The 14041-nt window shown below is 48.6% G+C and overlaps 1 protein-coding gene across 1 annotated transcript; it reads right to left on the reverse strand.

The window, feature by feature from the left end:
- Positions 1-7579: 7579 nt before the first annotated feature.
- Positions 7580-13829, reverse strand: LOC126521189 (uncharacterized). Its single transcript, XM_050169802.3, has 4 exons — positions 13665-13829; positions 10725-11034; positions 9688-10192; positions 7580-7777 (listed from the first exon to the last, which is right to left on the reverse strand). Exons 1-3 carry the CDS (start codon positions 13671-13673, stop codon positions 9708-9710), a joined length of 804 nt encoding a protein of 267 aa, XP_050025759.2. The 5' UTR covers positions 13674-13829; the 3' UTR covers positions 7580-7777; positions 9688-9707.
- Positions 13830-14041: the final 212 nt, after the last annotated feature.

A 14041-nucleotide genomic window follows, 5' to 3' on the forward strand; every position in this document is an offset into this window, starting at 1 on the left:
GATTGCAGTGCAGCCTTCGAGTCACTGAATATTGACCATCTTCGAGGTTGTTCTTGGCTGACGAGACGAAGTGCAGCGCGAAGGGCTGCAAGTTCCGCGGCCATCGGTGTCGTTGGGTGACATGTCTTGAAACTGATGGTGGTGGCTTTCGCTGGGAAGACCACGGCTCCAGAGGAACACTGGAGAGTTGCCGATCCATCAGTATAAATATGTACGTGTTCGGCGTACCTCTCGTGCAAAAGGAGCAGAGTTAGTTGTTTAAGAGCAGGTGATGACAGCTCAGATTTTTTCCTGATTCCTGGTACGGTGAGGTGTACTGCGGGTCGAGCCAAACACCATGGAGGAATCGATGGCTTAGTTGCGGGGGTGAAGCCTGATGGGAGGCAGGTATAATACTTCAAAATCGTAGTACAAAATGCTGCCTGCGGCCTTTCTGACGGTAGTGTTGACAGATGGTGGGAACAGGCACGGGCAACGTGCCTAATGTGCACTCTCAACACCTCTACCGCAATGTGTGTTTGTATAGGTTGGTCCCGAGCAATCGTAATAGTCGCTGCTGTCGATGTGCATTTTGGCAAACCAAGACAAACCCTGAGAGCCCGAGCTTGAATAGCCTGTAGAGCACGAAGATTTGTCTGGCAGGTGTTGGTCAGTAAGGGCAAACTGTACCTCAAGAAGCCCAGAAAAAGAGCCCTGTACAATTCCAACATTGCATGCACTGACATTCCCCAAGTCTTTCCTCCCAGAAACTTGAAAAGTTGGGAGATTGCTGTCAGACGCTTTTTCAAGTAGGTCACGTGCGGGCTCCATGACAGATCTCTATCAATGATTATGCCAAGAAATTTGTGAGTATTCTCATACGAAATTATGTGGCCATTTATTGATATGGCGTAGGGTGTCATTGGTTTGCGAGTGAACGCCAGCAGTGCACATTTGTCTGAAGAGATTTCAAGACCTTGGTTGCGCAGGTATATAGCTGTTAGAGTAGCAGCTTTTTGAAGTCTTGCACGTATCTGAGGACGTGTCACACCTGAGGTCCATATACATATGTCGTCGGCGTACATAGATATCTTGATCGCTGCTGGCAGATGATCAACGAGACCAATGAGTGTGAGGTTGAATAGGGTAGGGCTTAGTACACCGCCTTGAGGAACACCTCGGTACGTGTAGTGTAGTGCCGTTTTGCCATCACCGGTACAGACAAAGAACGATCTCATAAAAAGGTAATGAGAGATCCACTGGAAAACTCGACCACCTAGGCCAACCATCTCAAGAGCATCGAGGATAGCCTCGTGAGATACGTTATCGTATGCCCCCTTGACATCCAAGAACAAAGCTGCAGATAGTCTTTTGCGTGACTTTTGAAGCTGGACGTACGTAGCGAGATCAACAACACTGTCTACTGAAGAGCGATCTCGTCGAAAACCAGCCATGCAATTCGGTAACATGTTGTAGTGCTCCAGGTACCATTCCAAGCGGGCAAGGATCATCTTTTCCATTATCTTTCCCACACAGCTGGCCAGCGCTATTGGGCGGTATGAGGTGGATTCAAGTGGGGACTTGCCTTGCTTCAGGAGAGGGACCAAGCGGCTTATCTTCCATTCTTCGGGAACCATGCCATCCTGCCAAGATAAGTTGTAGAGATGTAACAGTTCTATCCGTGCGCTATCACTCAGGTTGTTCAAGGCGCGGTAGGATATTCCATCCGGTCCCGCGGATGAAGAACGCCTGCATAGAGCAAGAGCCGCTTCTAGTTCCTCCATTATGAAAGGAAGATCCATGCGGCCGTCACGTGAAACAGGGATGCGACTGGGGGCTGGAAAGCCTGGACCGGTTGCTTGGCCAGCGATCCTTGCACAAAAGTCCTCTGCAACATCAGCCTCTAGCCGCCCCTGGAAGAGCGCCAGCGCTTTGAATGGGAAGCGTTGTTCAGGGAGGGAACGTAGACCACTTATGGTTCTCCAGATGTGGGAAAGTGGCTTTCGGGGGTCGAGTGACTGGCAAAATCTTGTCCAACGTCGAGATGCCAATCTATCCATGCGACGTTGAATTTTCTTTTGTAGTCGTCTGGCTGTCCTAAGGTCTTCGATGGATTTTGTACGCCGGTAACGCCGCTCCGCACGACGACGGAGTGCACGAAGTCGCTCCAACTCTATATCCAATTCCGTGCGCTTCGACGAAACCGTGACCGTGCGCGTGGCGTGTAGCATTGCAGACTTGATTGCTTCCTCTAATCCAGAGGACAAGCCCTCTCGACAAGCATCCTCCATGGTGGAAGTAAAAATGGTCCAATCAATTAATCGAATGGTGTTCCGTGGGGTGGGACTGGACATTCCTTTGATGACAAGGTATGTGGGAATATGATCACTCCCGTGTGTCTCGATATCCGAAAACCATTTAACATATCTTGTGAAAGTGCTGGAGACGAAAGCTAGGTCAAGACAGCTGCCATAATTCACGCCTCGTATAAACGTTGGGCTGCCGTCATTCAGGAGTGAAAGGCCGTGGTTACAGGCAAAGTTTGCAAGTCTTTGCCCTCTTGCATTTGTTCTTGCGCTTCCCCATGCTATATGGTGCGCATTAAAATCTCCGATGATGACATATGGGGCAGGGCACACAGACAAGATGTTCGTTAATCGTTTGGGATCAAAAATACTTGAAGGCGATATATAAACGCCTACAAGTGTAAACATGAGTTTGCCCTTTTTAATTGTTAGGCAAACGTATTGATTTTTATCATGAGGCGGAATCGGCTGGCGAACATAGGTCAGTTCTCGACGAATATAAACGATGACTTTGCTGCATGCATTAGTTGTTGCGGGTATAACAGCTTCGTATCCCGATAATCTGACTGGTTTCGATACATTAGGCTCACATATGACAATGACTGGGAACAAATTAGTATATGTATACTGACGAAAGTCCGAAAGGCGTGATTTTAGTCCTCTTGCGTTCCACTGTATGATTGACGCTGCCTTGACTTCCTCTCGAAACGATGGGGGATGGCTGGCCATGTCTCTATTCGAGGGATTCAAGCACTGGGCTTAAGGCGTCCAGTACTTTTAGTGCATTTTGAGCAGACGTAGTTCCAAGGTTCGACAGAATCGCTCGAATGGCATCTATGAGGGGACGCAGCATTGAAAGGACTTGACGATCTGCTTTGGGCGTGGCATCAGCGGCAGGAGTAGGCTCCCGAGCGGGCTTGACAATCTGTAGTTTTGTGGGAGATTGCTGGCTCGGAAGCGCAGGCCATTCTTCTTGAGACAAATTCCTTTCAGGCGACTCCCTTGTGCTGTTCAGCCCCTTTTTGGCCTGATTGGAGGACGTGGGTGCTACAATGGAAGCCGCCCCCTCCTTTCGCGGTTCTGCCTTTTTTGAGGAGGTTCGGTGACGCCGACGCCGACGCCGGATCGTTGCAGCAGCCTCCCTGTGTGTCGAATTGTCCCGAACCATTTGCTTGAGAACAGCGACCTCTTTCTTGATGCGAGGGCAGTCCCTAGACGAGGCAGCATGGGAACCATTACAGTTGCCGCACTTTAGGACAGTAGCCCGGCACGTCTCCTCCGCGTGAGGTTCAGCACAACGGGGACACAGTATCGAGTTTGGGCAGACACCCTTGACATGTCCCAGCCTAAAGCACTGATGGCATTGAAGAGGCTTTTGTACGAAGGGCCGAACAGGGTGTCGGAAGTGACCGACTTTGACGTGTGTTGGTAAGCAATGTCCTTTGAAGATCAGTTTGACGCAGCGCGATGTTCCAAGGCGGCTCACACGCGTGATGACAACACCCTCACTTGCTGGTTTGACGAGGATAGGCAAGTCCGCATTGGGAATGGCGACATCGATGTCATAAATGACACCTGCTGTGGATGCGTCATCCATCGGGATATATGAACGCACTTTGATGCGCCCTAGCACCGAGATTTGCTTCAGTTTTTCGAGCGCACTCCCGTTGTTAACATCAATTGCGAGGACATTTTTGCGTGCATTTATACGAATGTCCTTAATTTCATTCGGCACGACCCCTTCCAAGAAAACAGATAGTTCTTGCCTGTTTAGCAGTCGGAGGTTGTTTGAGGGCTCTTCGGGTACGAACACGATGGCGTGAGGCCAGCGTTCAGGCCTTGACTTCAGAGCCGCCGTGCTCGCTTGCGTTGATGGGTTCGCGTTGACAGTCCTCCTTTTGGCCCTCTTTCTGCGGACAGTGATGAAGCTATCATCCGATGAGTCTTCATCCGACATTGAGTATAGCTCAGTGTCCTCGGTGTCACTGAGCACGCTTCCTCTCTTCCTCGTGAGGGACGGCCTTGATGACCTCTGGCCAGGAGGGCCTCTGGAAGGCTCCGCGTCCATGGCCACAAAACCGGGAGCCAAGGCACCAGGAAATTCCGAAGAATTCGTCGGAAAACAGAGAACACAGATAGAAGCGTTCTAAGAAGAAGGCACTTCGTCGTCGTCTCCCTCAAACTTTCTCATCTTGCATCAACAACGTCTCAGAGGTCATGCAGCTAACAAGGAGCCCGCGCTGTCTTGACGAGAGGTCACTGTCTTACAAAACGCACATCTGAAACACCAATGCATTTCGACGGCTGACCAAGAGTGTTCTAGCCTTGTTGAATATTTCACCAATTTGTCTTAGCGTGGAAGCCGGCGACCCGTCGATTGACAAAATTTGCGATTGTATGCACACAAGTTTGTCAACCAAGAATGCCACTAGATCAATTTATAAAGGCTGGCGTCCTGTTGTATTTCAAGGTAGACACGACACGCGCGTCTGTGTGCAGTAACTTCTGTTACATTATAATAGGCTACCTTATTTCGCTCTACTTATGTCAGAAAAGTAGGGAGCATGAAACAGGAGCTCCCTGTACCGAACGCGGATTACTATCTGCTCAAACACTCTCGTGCCCAGAACCATTCAGTGGTTTAATGGAAGATTTGGTGCGTAAGAATATCTGTCAACGAATGTTATAGTGTTGTAAGAATAAACGAAAACTATGTATTTGCATTACCAAAATTTCTGAATTGGCATCAGCATAAGCGCTGGAAAAACTTTGAAAAAGAAAGATCGTTATGGCAGTTATACACACGGTACGAAACGGTGATCTGTATAAGTATTCATATATTTGAACACAACCCCAGCGAAGAGCTGCAGCTTTTGGCGTTTCCTTTCTGATATTTTCACTAGAGAACTCTCTTTTCATGCACGTTGGGCAAACCTATGTTTAAGAAGTCTAAATTAGCCTTCTTGCAATGTTGCAAGCCCGTGACGCAGGTGAGCCAGTTCTGATAGACATACAACGCATCCTTTCTTATGCATGAGTACCAAATGTCAACATTCATCAAGGATTTAAAGCTGTTATCTTCAACGATCTGCAGGGCAGCAAACCGATTATTGCGATGTGGTTAACCTCTCTTGCCTTCCCCCCTCTCTCTCTCTCTTCAACGATTCTAATGTGAGATGTAAGCACTTAAGAAGAAAGCCGTCACTCTCGGCCGCGAAACCGATAAACGTCTCTCAGAGACTAACCCATCAGGAAATTTGGTATGTGAGTGGTGATGCTGGTGTAGCAAGAAGGCGGGGTTAGTCTGGCATACATAGACGGCAATTGTTCCGCCTGAGCCTCCTGTGAATTGAGATCGGGGGTGTGTCAACAAGTGTCGAACAGCCCCGTGTCTCGCATGAAGGCAACCAGCAGTCGTTGCGCTCTCTTCCCGATTGCCGCAGGCCCTCCGGGGAAGCCGACGGCTTCAAAGATCCTGTGCGAAGGACCATTCTTGTGCAGGCTGTCGACCATCGCTTTTCTTTCTTTGTGGAACTGGGGGCGTATGCAAATAAAATCTTCGATGTCACCAACATCACCACAGAAGGCACAGAGCGGGGAAGCACACCGTGCAGTCTTGAATATCCAAGCCGGGGTGTGTAGGTGGAGTCGGTTCTGATGTGGTACAACAGCACTGCTTCATCGCGAGAGGGGGTCACACAGGCTTGGTGTGGAGTCTTGTGCATCATCCTAAAGTTATTGCGGATTGAAACCTTAGATTCTGATAGATGTTCGGTACTCTCATTTTTTGGACACCTGTCAGCGCAAGAGCGCCAGCTTTCTCATTTCCTTCAATTTCTATCTGGGATGGGATCCACTGAAGTTTCGCGTTAAATCTCTTGCTCATTAGATCTTTAAAGAGTGCCAGAAATTGCTTTGTAAACTTCTCTCAAGATATGCCACGGTGTAATCGTTGTAATGCTGACTTTGAGTCCGTTAGCACCACGACGTCTCCGATGCGGAATAGGCGCGTAGTTTTCGCAAAGCCGCCGTAATTGCGGCGATTTCTACTGTTAAAGACGAAACTACGCCATCCACGTGGCCAGCCCAAGGCACATTAAGGGAGGGCACGCAGAATGACGCTGCGTAGCTTTCTGTTTGTGCACACACCGACCCGTCTGTGTACTTCGAAACGCTATGCTCAAGTGGTCCAGCACAAGAAACATTGCTTCGCCAGTTAAAATGGTGCGTTTCGCCAGTAGGTGGGGTATACTGAGGCTGCAGGTAACTCAGCACATCCTAACGCAATGCGAAGGGGTTCGCTGAGTGAGAACCATAAGTAACGTACACGTTCCATAAGCGCTTGGGTTTAAAATGGACGAAAGTGCCAACCGGTCAGCAGACGAGATAAGCAAGAGATGAGCATTGGTGGAAAGAAAAAAGCAGGGAAGGGATTGATACGACCGGATCTCTTACAGTCATGGACAAATCGAAGAGCATTTCCCGAGAAGTCCACGGCTTGGAGTCCATTGATGACGCCTGTATGAAGCATACAGTCATATGCTTTGGCAACGTCCATAAACATGGCGAGCGTCGAAAGGCCGTCGACGCGGTGGTGCTCGATGTGGCTTAGTAAGTCCAAGACACTGTCCTGGACACTCAACCGTGGGCGAAATCTGGTCATACACGATGGTAGTCTGCTTCCTTCTTCAATATACCAAGTTAACCTCGCACATATTAGTCTTTCCATCAACTATGATACACGTGATGTTGGCGATACTGGCCGATATGAGACAAGGCTCGCAGGATCTTTTCCGGAATTGAGCACTGACACCACCCATCTATGTGAGCATCATGATATTAACCCATTAAGTCCCATAGAACTGTATTGAAAATAATCCTCCATGATTTATCGCTGATTATAGCAGATCTGGCGTCAACTTTGTTACATTTTGCTAGCTCAACCATTAAATCTAGCCATATAAAGAAGCTTTTGGTTGAGATCGGCTGACATTTTTTACCCAATGATGGCTTAAAATACCAGGCGTTTCTTTGTGCCTAGTGTTTGTGGTCAAGGTGCCTTGGAACAATGACGAGGAGCTACCTTAAGACGTTCTAAATATCTCGGCTAGGAGCAGCCTTCGAGGTCACATGACCTAATCACGAAACCTATTATTCCACTTTCTCTCTTTGCTCAAAGTTACGTAAATTACTTCCTGCGTAGTAGTTTTATGACGTCTCTAACGCGTCAACGCTAGAACCAAGTGTTGTCTTCTTGTAACCTGTGACTTTAGGAATCGATAGTAAGATTGGAATGTCGTGAGAATGTCAGGTTTAATGTCTTTTTTTTTCTTTTCACAGTATCACGGTTACGCAGCAGCGGCAGCTGCAGCAGAGCTACGGCTTTCACACGCAACTGTGTCCAAATGTCGATGTGAGGTGGTGCTGGCCAGCGCATTCTCTGCCCATGGTCAATAAATAACTGCTGTAAACAGTCCTCTTCACGTCTCTTTCTGAAAAAAGAAGAGATAAAGAAAAACAGAGAAAAAATGTATGAAAACAGTCTAACTAGAACTTAGAAAGTGCACAGGCAGATAGAGAGAAACAGAGAGCGAGAGAGAGTGGCGATTGCATAGACTAGTGAGCGAAAACAGTCATTACACTTTCGTATTCTCTCAACCGTCGTCCCTGGAATAGCGATCGCAGCGCTCATTACGGCGTTCACGTACAATAAACGCATTGAACACGAACAGGCGCGGCCCGCTTGAAACATGCGCATTGCCTGTGGTGTGCCAGTAGATTACACCACACTGTTCAGGAATGTGTATCTTTAGCTTTTCACCTCAGAACGTGGTCAATCAAGAGTCTGTGACGTCACATTAGTCGGCGACTAATAGCGGCACATGTCGAATTCATCATTCATCTTGCGTACTTCGATCGACTCACTGCATCGGCGGCCCAGTTCTCTCTGATTAGCTCAAAAAGATTCGCAAACGATGTATCCTCTTTTGCGTTGGGACACATTCAGCGCGACGCATAACTAGAGCGACATATCTCTTGTCCACTGGCTCTTGTAATCCACGCTAAGAAAGGGAAGCATAAAGAAAAAGCCTCACAACAGCAGCGATATGCATAGGGCTACTAACGCGCATTTTAGCGCTTCCGGGAAGAGTAAATTACATAGCTTTATATAAACGGAGCTTTCACGTATTGTCTTTTGTGCTGAGGATGTGAGCTGGCGCGAGGCACGCACTTTAAACAGCGCCTCATTCCCCAAATAGACCACGTCGGCCGATAAAGGTACCCCATTTTCATATACTCTCCAGTGCAAGTGGGTAGAGGGATGGACGTTAGGAGCACTCATTTGAAACAGAGTAGGCGCCGATGGCACTAAATTTTCATTTTTATTCTGCGTTTATCATTAGCCCTTGAGATTCATGGTTCGCGTCACCAGACCATCGAACCCTAAAGAAGATAACCTAATATATATATATATATATATATATATATATATATATATATATATATATATATATATATATATATATATATATATGGGAGGCAGGGATGTGAACCAGTCACGGGTCCGGTTGTGTACCCTACGCTGGGGCAAGAGAAAAGGGAAGAGAGAGAAGAGAGAGAGAAAGCGAAAGTTAGCTCCACACACAAGAACACGGTGCGCCTGCAATACTGTTCTGATAGAGAGCCAAGCCACGTGGGGTCCGGTCACAGCTTAATGTATCTGCTCTGCTAATGTAAACGCCACGCTAATGGTAAAATTAAAGATTGTTGTTTCAAGCTAAGATATAACCTTTGGTTTGCCAGTTATATTAGGATCACCAAAAGCCTTCAGGTGTCATCCTGAAACCAGTGACATATAGAGATAGATCTGCACGGCGAAAACCGCCGTTTCGAACACTCAAAACCGCTTGACGTCGGTGAAATTAGCGCGCTCAATTTGCTGGCGCATCTACACAAATTATGCGTGACTTGGAAAGCGCACCTATAACTTTTTTATTCTTAGGCTGTCACCGACTATAGTAATTTCTTTTTAGTCTGTGTGCGGTAGGCTGCGAACTCCACTTGTAGTGGACGCTCGCAACCAAAATCGCTTTCTTATATGCGTCTGAGATGAATGTGACGTCTGCTATGACGAGTCCCAGATGGCGATAAAATCGGCCCGCAAGAAAAGCATTACTATAATGCAACGCACTTACACATTTAAGTGAGGGAATCAAATTACGATGCGTGGAAAAAAGAATGCCCGATAAGAAACTTTTTTCAGGACGAACATGCCAGTACAGTAAACCATGTATTGTCGGCTTCGAGCGCCACTGCTTGGCGAGTCCTAACGCGGCCGCTGCAATGGTAAAACGAGCGATACAGAAGTCATGACTTTAGCAAAAAAAAAGTGCCAACTCACGGCAAAGGCGGATTGCATCGCTAGTAAGCCCTCAGGCCGGCTCCGTATCCGTAGCTGGCCGTCCTGGGCGCAGCCGCGGCGCCGTATCCGGAGAAGAGACCCGCCGGTGCACCGCCGTAGCCGTGGAGGGCGCCCAGCTGCGTCTGGCCGACCTCCTGCACCGTGACCGTAGCGCCAGCCGGAGCGGCGCCCGACTGCAGTTGGTGCAGGGAGCTGAGAGAAGGCAGCGCCTTAGGCTCGCGGTACAGCGCGCTCGTCGAACCGGGCGAGGCCGTCAGCTGCTGTGCCGGCTGGTACTGGGTCCTGGACGCGGTAGCGCCGGCGGACGACGTGCCGCCCGCCGTGTAGGTCGTGGGTTGGTACCGCGTGACCTGGGAGCTGCCGCCGCCGCCGTAGTGCGTCACGGTGGACCGGGCGTAGTTCGGCGAGCCGGCCGGCACGAGGCCCGCCACGCCTTCCTGGTGCAGCACGGGGCTCACGATCAGCGAAGGTGGCGCCTGGGCGCCTGCGCGAAGAAAAAAGCACGATGTACTTGTGGACCAATTATGGTGCGGGCTGCTATAATCGGGAATTTGAAGCAACTTGTGAATTAGTTGACGTTTTGTGCTTTCGGCTTCCCTGTCTTTATGCCATGATCCTGCACAGCCCCCTCCTCCCGCCTTGTTTCGTAGACACCTGGTTTCGCTTTTTGATGTTCCCGGGAGAACCGGCTTTCCATTAACCTATTTATTAGGCTTACTATGTTTAAAAAGGCAACAGCAATTTCTGTTTCGACCATTTGTATGTGGGCTTCGTCGACTATTTTCCACCACGCTAGACCTAAAAAAATATCCCGGTCATAGTATATCAGTATAGAATCAGTATAGATTCAAGTTAGCCACTCTCGATTTACATAGGAAGTTCAGGAGTCGCGCGATGTTTTCCAGATCGCCCCCCATGCGTGTCTATAAAACTTCTCCGGAACGTTCCCAAAAGCGTTAAAAATAATTCACGCGCTAAACGCGCCATGCGGGTCGCCCTTCGAAGGGAATACGTACCGTATCCAGCGCCCAGAAGACCATAGCCAGCGCCCGTTGAAAAGCCAGGCGCCGCCGCGAATTGCTGCTGGTGGTGGCCGTGTCCGAAGAGTGCCGCTGGCGGGGCCAGCGTCAGCTGCGTGGCGCCGCCGCCCGCGCCCAGCGCGGCCGCTGCTGCGCTGGCAGCAAACGGGTTTGCGGCGTACGGGTTCGCGCCACCCGCGAACCCGGCCCCGGGCGCGAACGCCAGCGCCGCGCCGTAGTGGCCACGCACGGGAGTGTACTGGCCGCGTGCGCCGCTGATCACGCAGCAGGCGGCGATGAGGACCCACTGCATGCGAAGGACAGGGAGGGAGTCGGCTTTCAGCTTGCGCTTCTGAATCCGTGAACATGCCATTACAACATTCTTCAACCACGGCCTCTGAAGCAGGGTAATCTGGGCGTGTATTCCCCAAAATTCGGCTTACGTAACATCGTTTCCTCATTTTTTGTTCAGCATTCAAGCGCCCGCGAGTCATGACAGCCATCGGTTTGATAACGAGACAACCGTTTTTGCGGTGACTAATGGCGGACGGCGCTTTCGCAGGAAATGTCTTGGGAATAACGGCCCAGATGAGCTCGTGCGAATATCCTTTCCAATATAATCCCCAATATATGGCGCGGCTTGTTAAGTAATAATCAAAAACAAGCGGCCCATTTAGATAGGGGGAATGTTCAGCTTATTTCTTGCACATTGAAAGGAAATAAAAAAAAGAGAGATCTTCCACGTGAGTGTAGCACGAATCGGGGGGGTTTGAACCTCTGGGCCAGGATGAATTTTTCTTCAACTGCGAAGCTTTCTTTCTCAGAAACCTGTATGGCTTCCTTTTTTTTTTCCAGCTTCCCAAGCTACTGAAACGACAATATTTCGCTGTCATAAATATTTCTGCACCTTATGAATTTCCGCATAACTGTTCATTTACCATTTTCTTGTATATTGTTCTCACTATTGCTTTTCTTTTTTACAGTCGCAACTGAATGAACTTCTATTGCTGAATACACGGATCAGCTGGTAGAGAGAGCTGGTAGAGAGAAGCATCTGGCAACACTTTCTGTTTTGTGCTTAACATCTATATGGCTCACGAACGAGGCGACCATGTGAGAATCCGCTTAGAATATCATAATGCTGCAGATAGCCGTAGTTTAAGACTTACCTTGTAGGCAGCTAACGTAACTACGTATCTTCTAGCATATACTTCTGGAGTGTTCGATAGTGTAGAGATTCGGCTAGAGTAACCCAGGCTCTTCCACGCATCGAAAAGTCACATGAAACTGCCATCCTCAGACTTGACTCCTTACTGCATGAACTTTTATTTTCTTGCGTGAAAACTAGAGAAGCCTTTGCTTGGGCCAGACATACAGCTGAACAAGCCTCACTTTTTTAATGAAGCGCTTGGCCGCAAATGTATGAGTAAGAGTTGTCGCATATCATATATGACATGCCATGCAGTTACGGTTACATTTTATCATACTAAAATACATTTGAAGCGCAGAAAGCTTCCAAAAAATGTCAGAACCATTCTAAAAACTTCGCACATTGTTTTAAGAGGTGGAGCGTATTTCTTACAGTTGCAGCTAGTACAAGTTGCCTTAAAATTTGATAATGCCATGCTTCATTATATAATTCATACCTTCAATATATAGGCCAGATCATTTATAGACCTTTGGTTTATGTTAATTTTTTGAGAGCTTGCTTTTGGGTCAGTTTGTGCAAGCCCTCGAAATTTGAAGCAGCGCTAGGAAACGGGACAAGGTGTCAGTTATTGCTTTGCATAGTCTTCAAGAGCTTGGCGCAAGCCGAAAAAAAAAAAAAGCCTTTTTCCTCTTCTTCTGAGATTTATTTGTTGCTTCTATTGTTGTTATATTTTGGAACATGGCAGGCCCACTCGATCTGCATCGTAAACACTGGTGTATTTTCATTTTCTGGCCTATTCTGCACCAGTGATCATTCTAAGAAAAATAATAGCTTAGGCAAACAATGAATCTTGCTGGCAAATTTGTTCTTTCGCGAGGAAACATATCTCTACTGTCTTCCATAAAACAACCCTTAACTACATGCTGTATTATAAACGATACAGCAATTAAAGCTTTCCTCATAAAGCCTCCCAAATGTATTTCTCGATCGAAAAATCGTAGTAGGCTAATAAAGAGTAAATAAACGCGCTGATATTTTGTGCCCTGATTTCAAGTGTGTATGACTTGTGGAAATAACCTGCTTACTCGAGAAATATTTTTTTAAAATTCTGGGCTTCGACGTGCCAAAACCACGATATGATTATGAGGCACGCCACATGGTGGGAGACTCCGGTTTAATTTTGGCCGCCTATAGAGTTTTTTTTTAACGTGCATCCAACGCAGCGAGAATTATTTATTTGAGCGAATACCCTCAGTTCCACGCTGCATGATGTCAGACTTGAGGAGGCTGCAATGACGGAACATTTAGATGCGGCAAGACAGTGCGTCGTCATGCGGAAAAAGCTTGCAAAGGAAGTTCCTTCCTCGCCCGTGCTATCGAGTGCTTGGTGTTCCCAGAAGGGCGCAAAGTGACGAACATTCCTGTCCCCCCCCCCCCCCCCCCCTTTTTTTTTGCCCACATCCGTGCGTGCGTAACACCAGTTTCCTGAACGCCGTGTGAATCACCTTCGGGTCAGGGGCGTTCAGGCGGAACGACCACTGCCGCCGCTACCTTGCCAGGCTAAACTAGGCTATTCTGAAGCAGTTCGTAATAAAAATTAAAAAAAAAAGCTGGAAATATAGAGGGTCGCTCACTAAAAGAATGTTTGATTAAATGCGACGACAATAAAGAGCGCGGCGCATGCAATCATGCATAATTAACGGCCCGAATCTTTAGGGTGCGCCACCTCGAAGCGTTTGAACACGCTCGTTAATGCGCGCGACAGCGACCGGTCGAGTTGCACTTACGGCGTTCATGTTGATTTCGTGTGTGTCAGCAGCGACCAGCGGAGAGTAACCGTCGTCCTCTTCAGCGAGTGCTCAAGTGGGCCGTGTCTCAGTCGCCATGGCGCGTCTTATAGGCACCGGAAGCTGGCCAGCGAGATCACAGCGATGCGGAGGACGATACCGATGGTGGGTTCGATCTCTGCTGCAGCTGGCCGCGCGCGCGCGGGACTCACGTAAAAGGGAAGCGACTCACTTCCAACCGGCTCGTCCGACGTTCGACCAGCGCGGCGGATCGCACTATTTCCGGTGTCGCGGTCCAGATCAGGGACACTTTCTCGTATAGCGCAACGGCCCTCGGAGACGCGAGATAAGCGTGTGCGGGGCCCTTCCCTCGCTTG

This window comes from Dermacentor andersoni, chromosome 6 (genome assembly GCF_023375885.2).
Source record: "Dermacentor andersoni chromosome 6, qqDerAnde1_hic_scaffold, whole genome shotgun sequence".
Lineage (NCBI taxonomy): Eukaryota > Metazoa > Arthropoda > Arachnida > Ixodida > Ixodidae > Dermacentor > Dermacentor andersoni.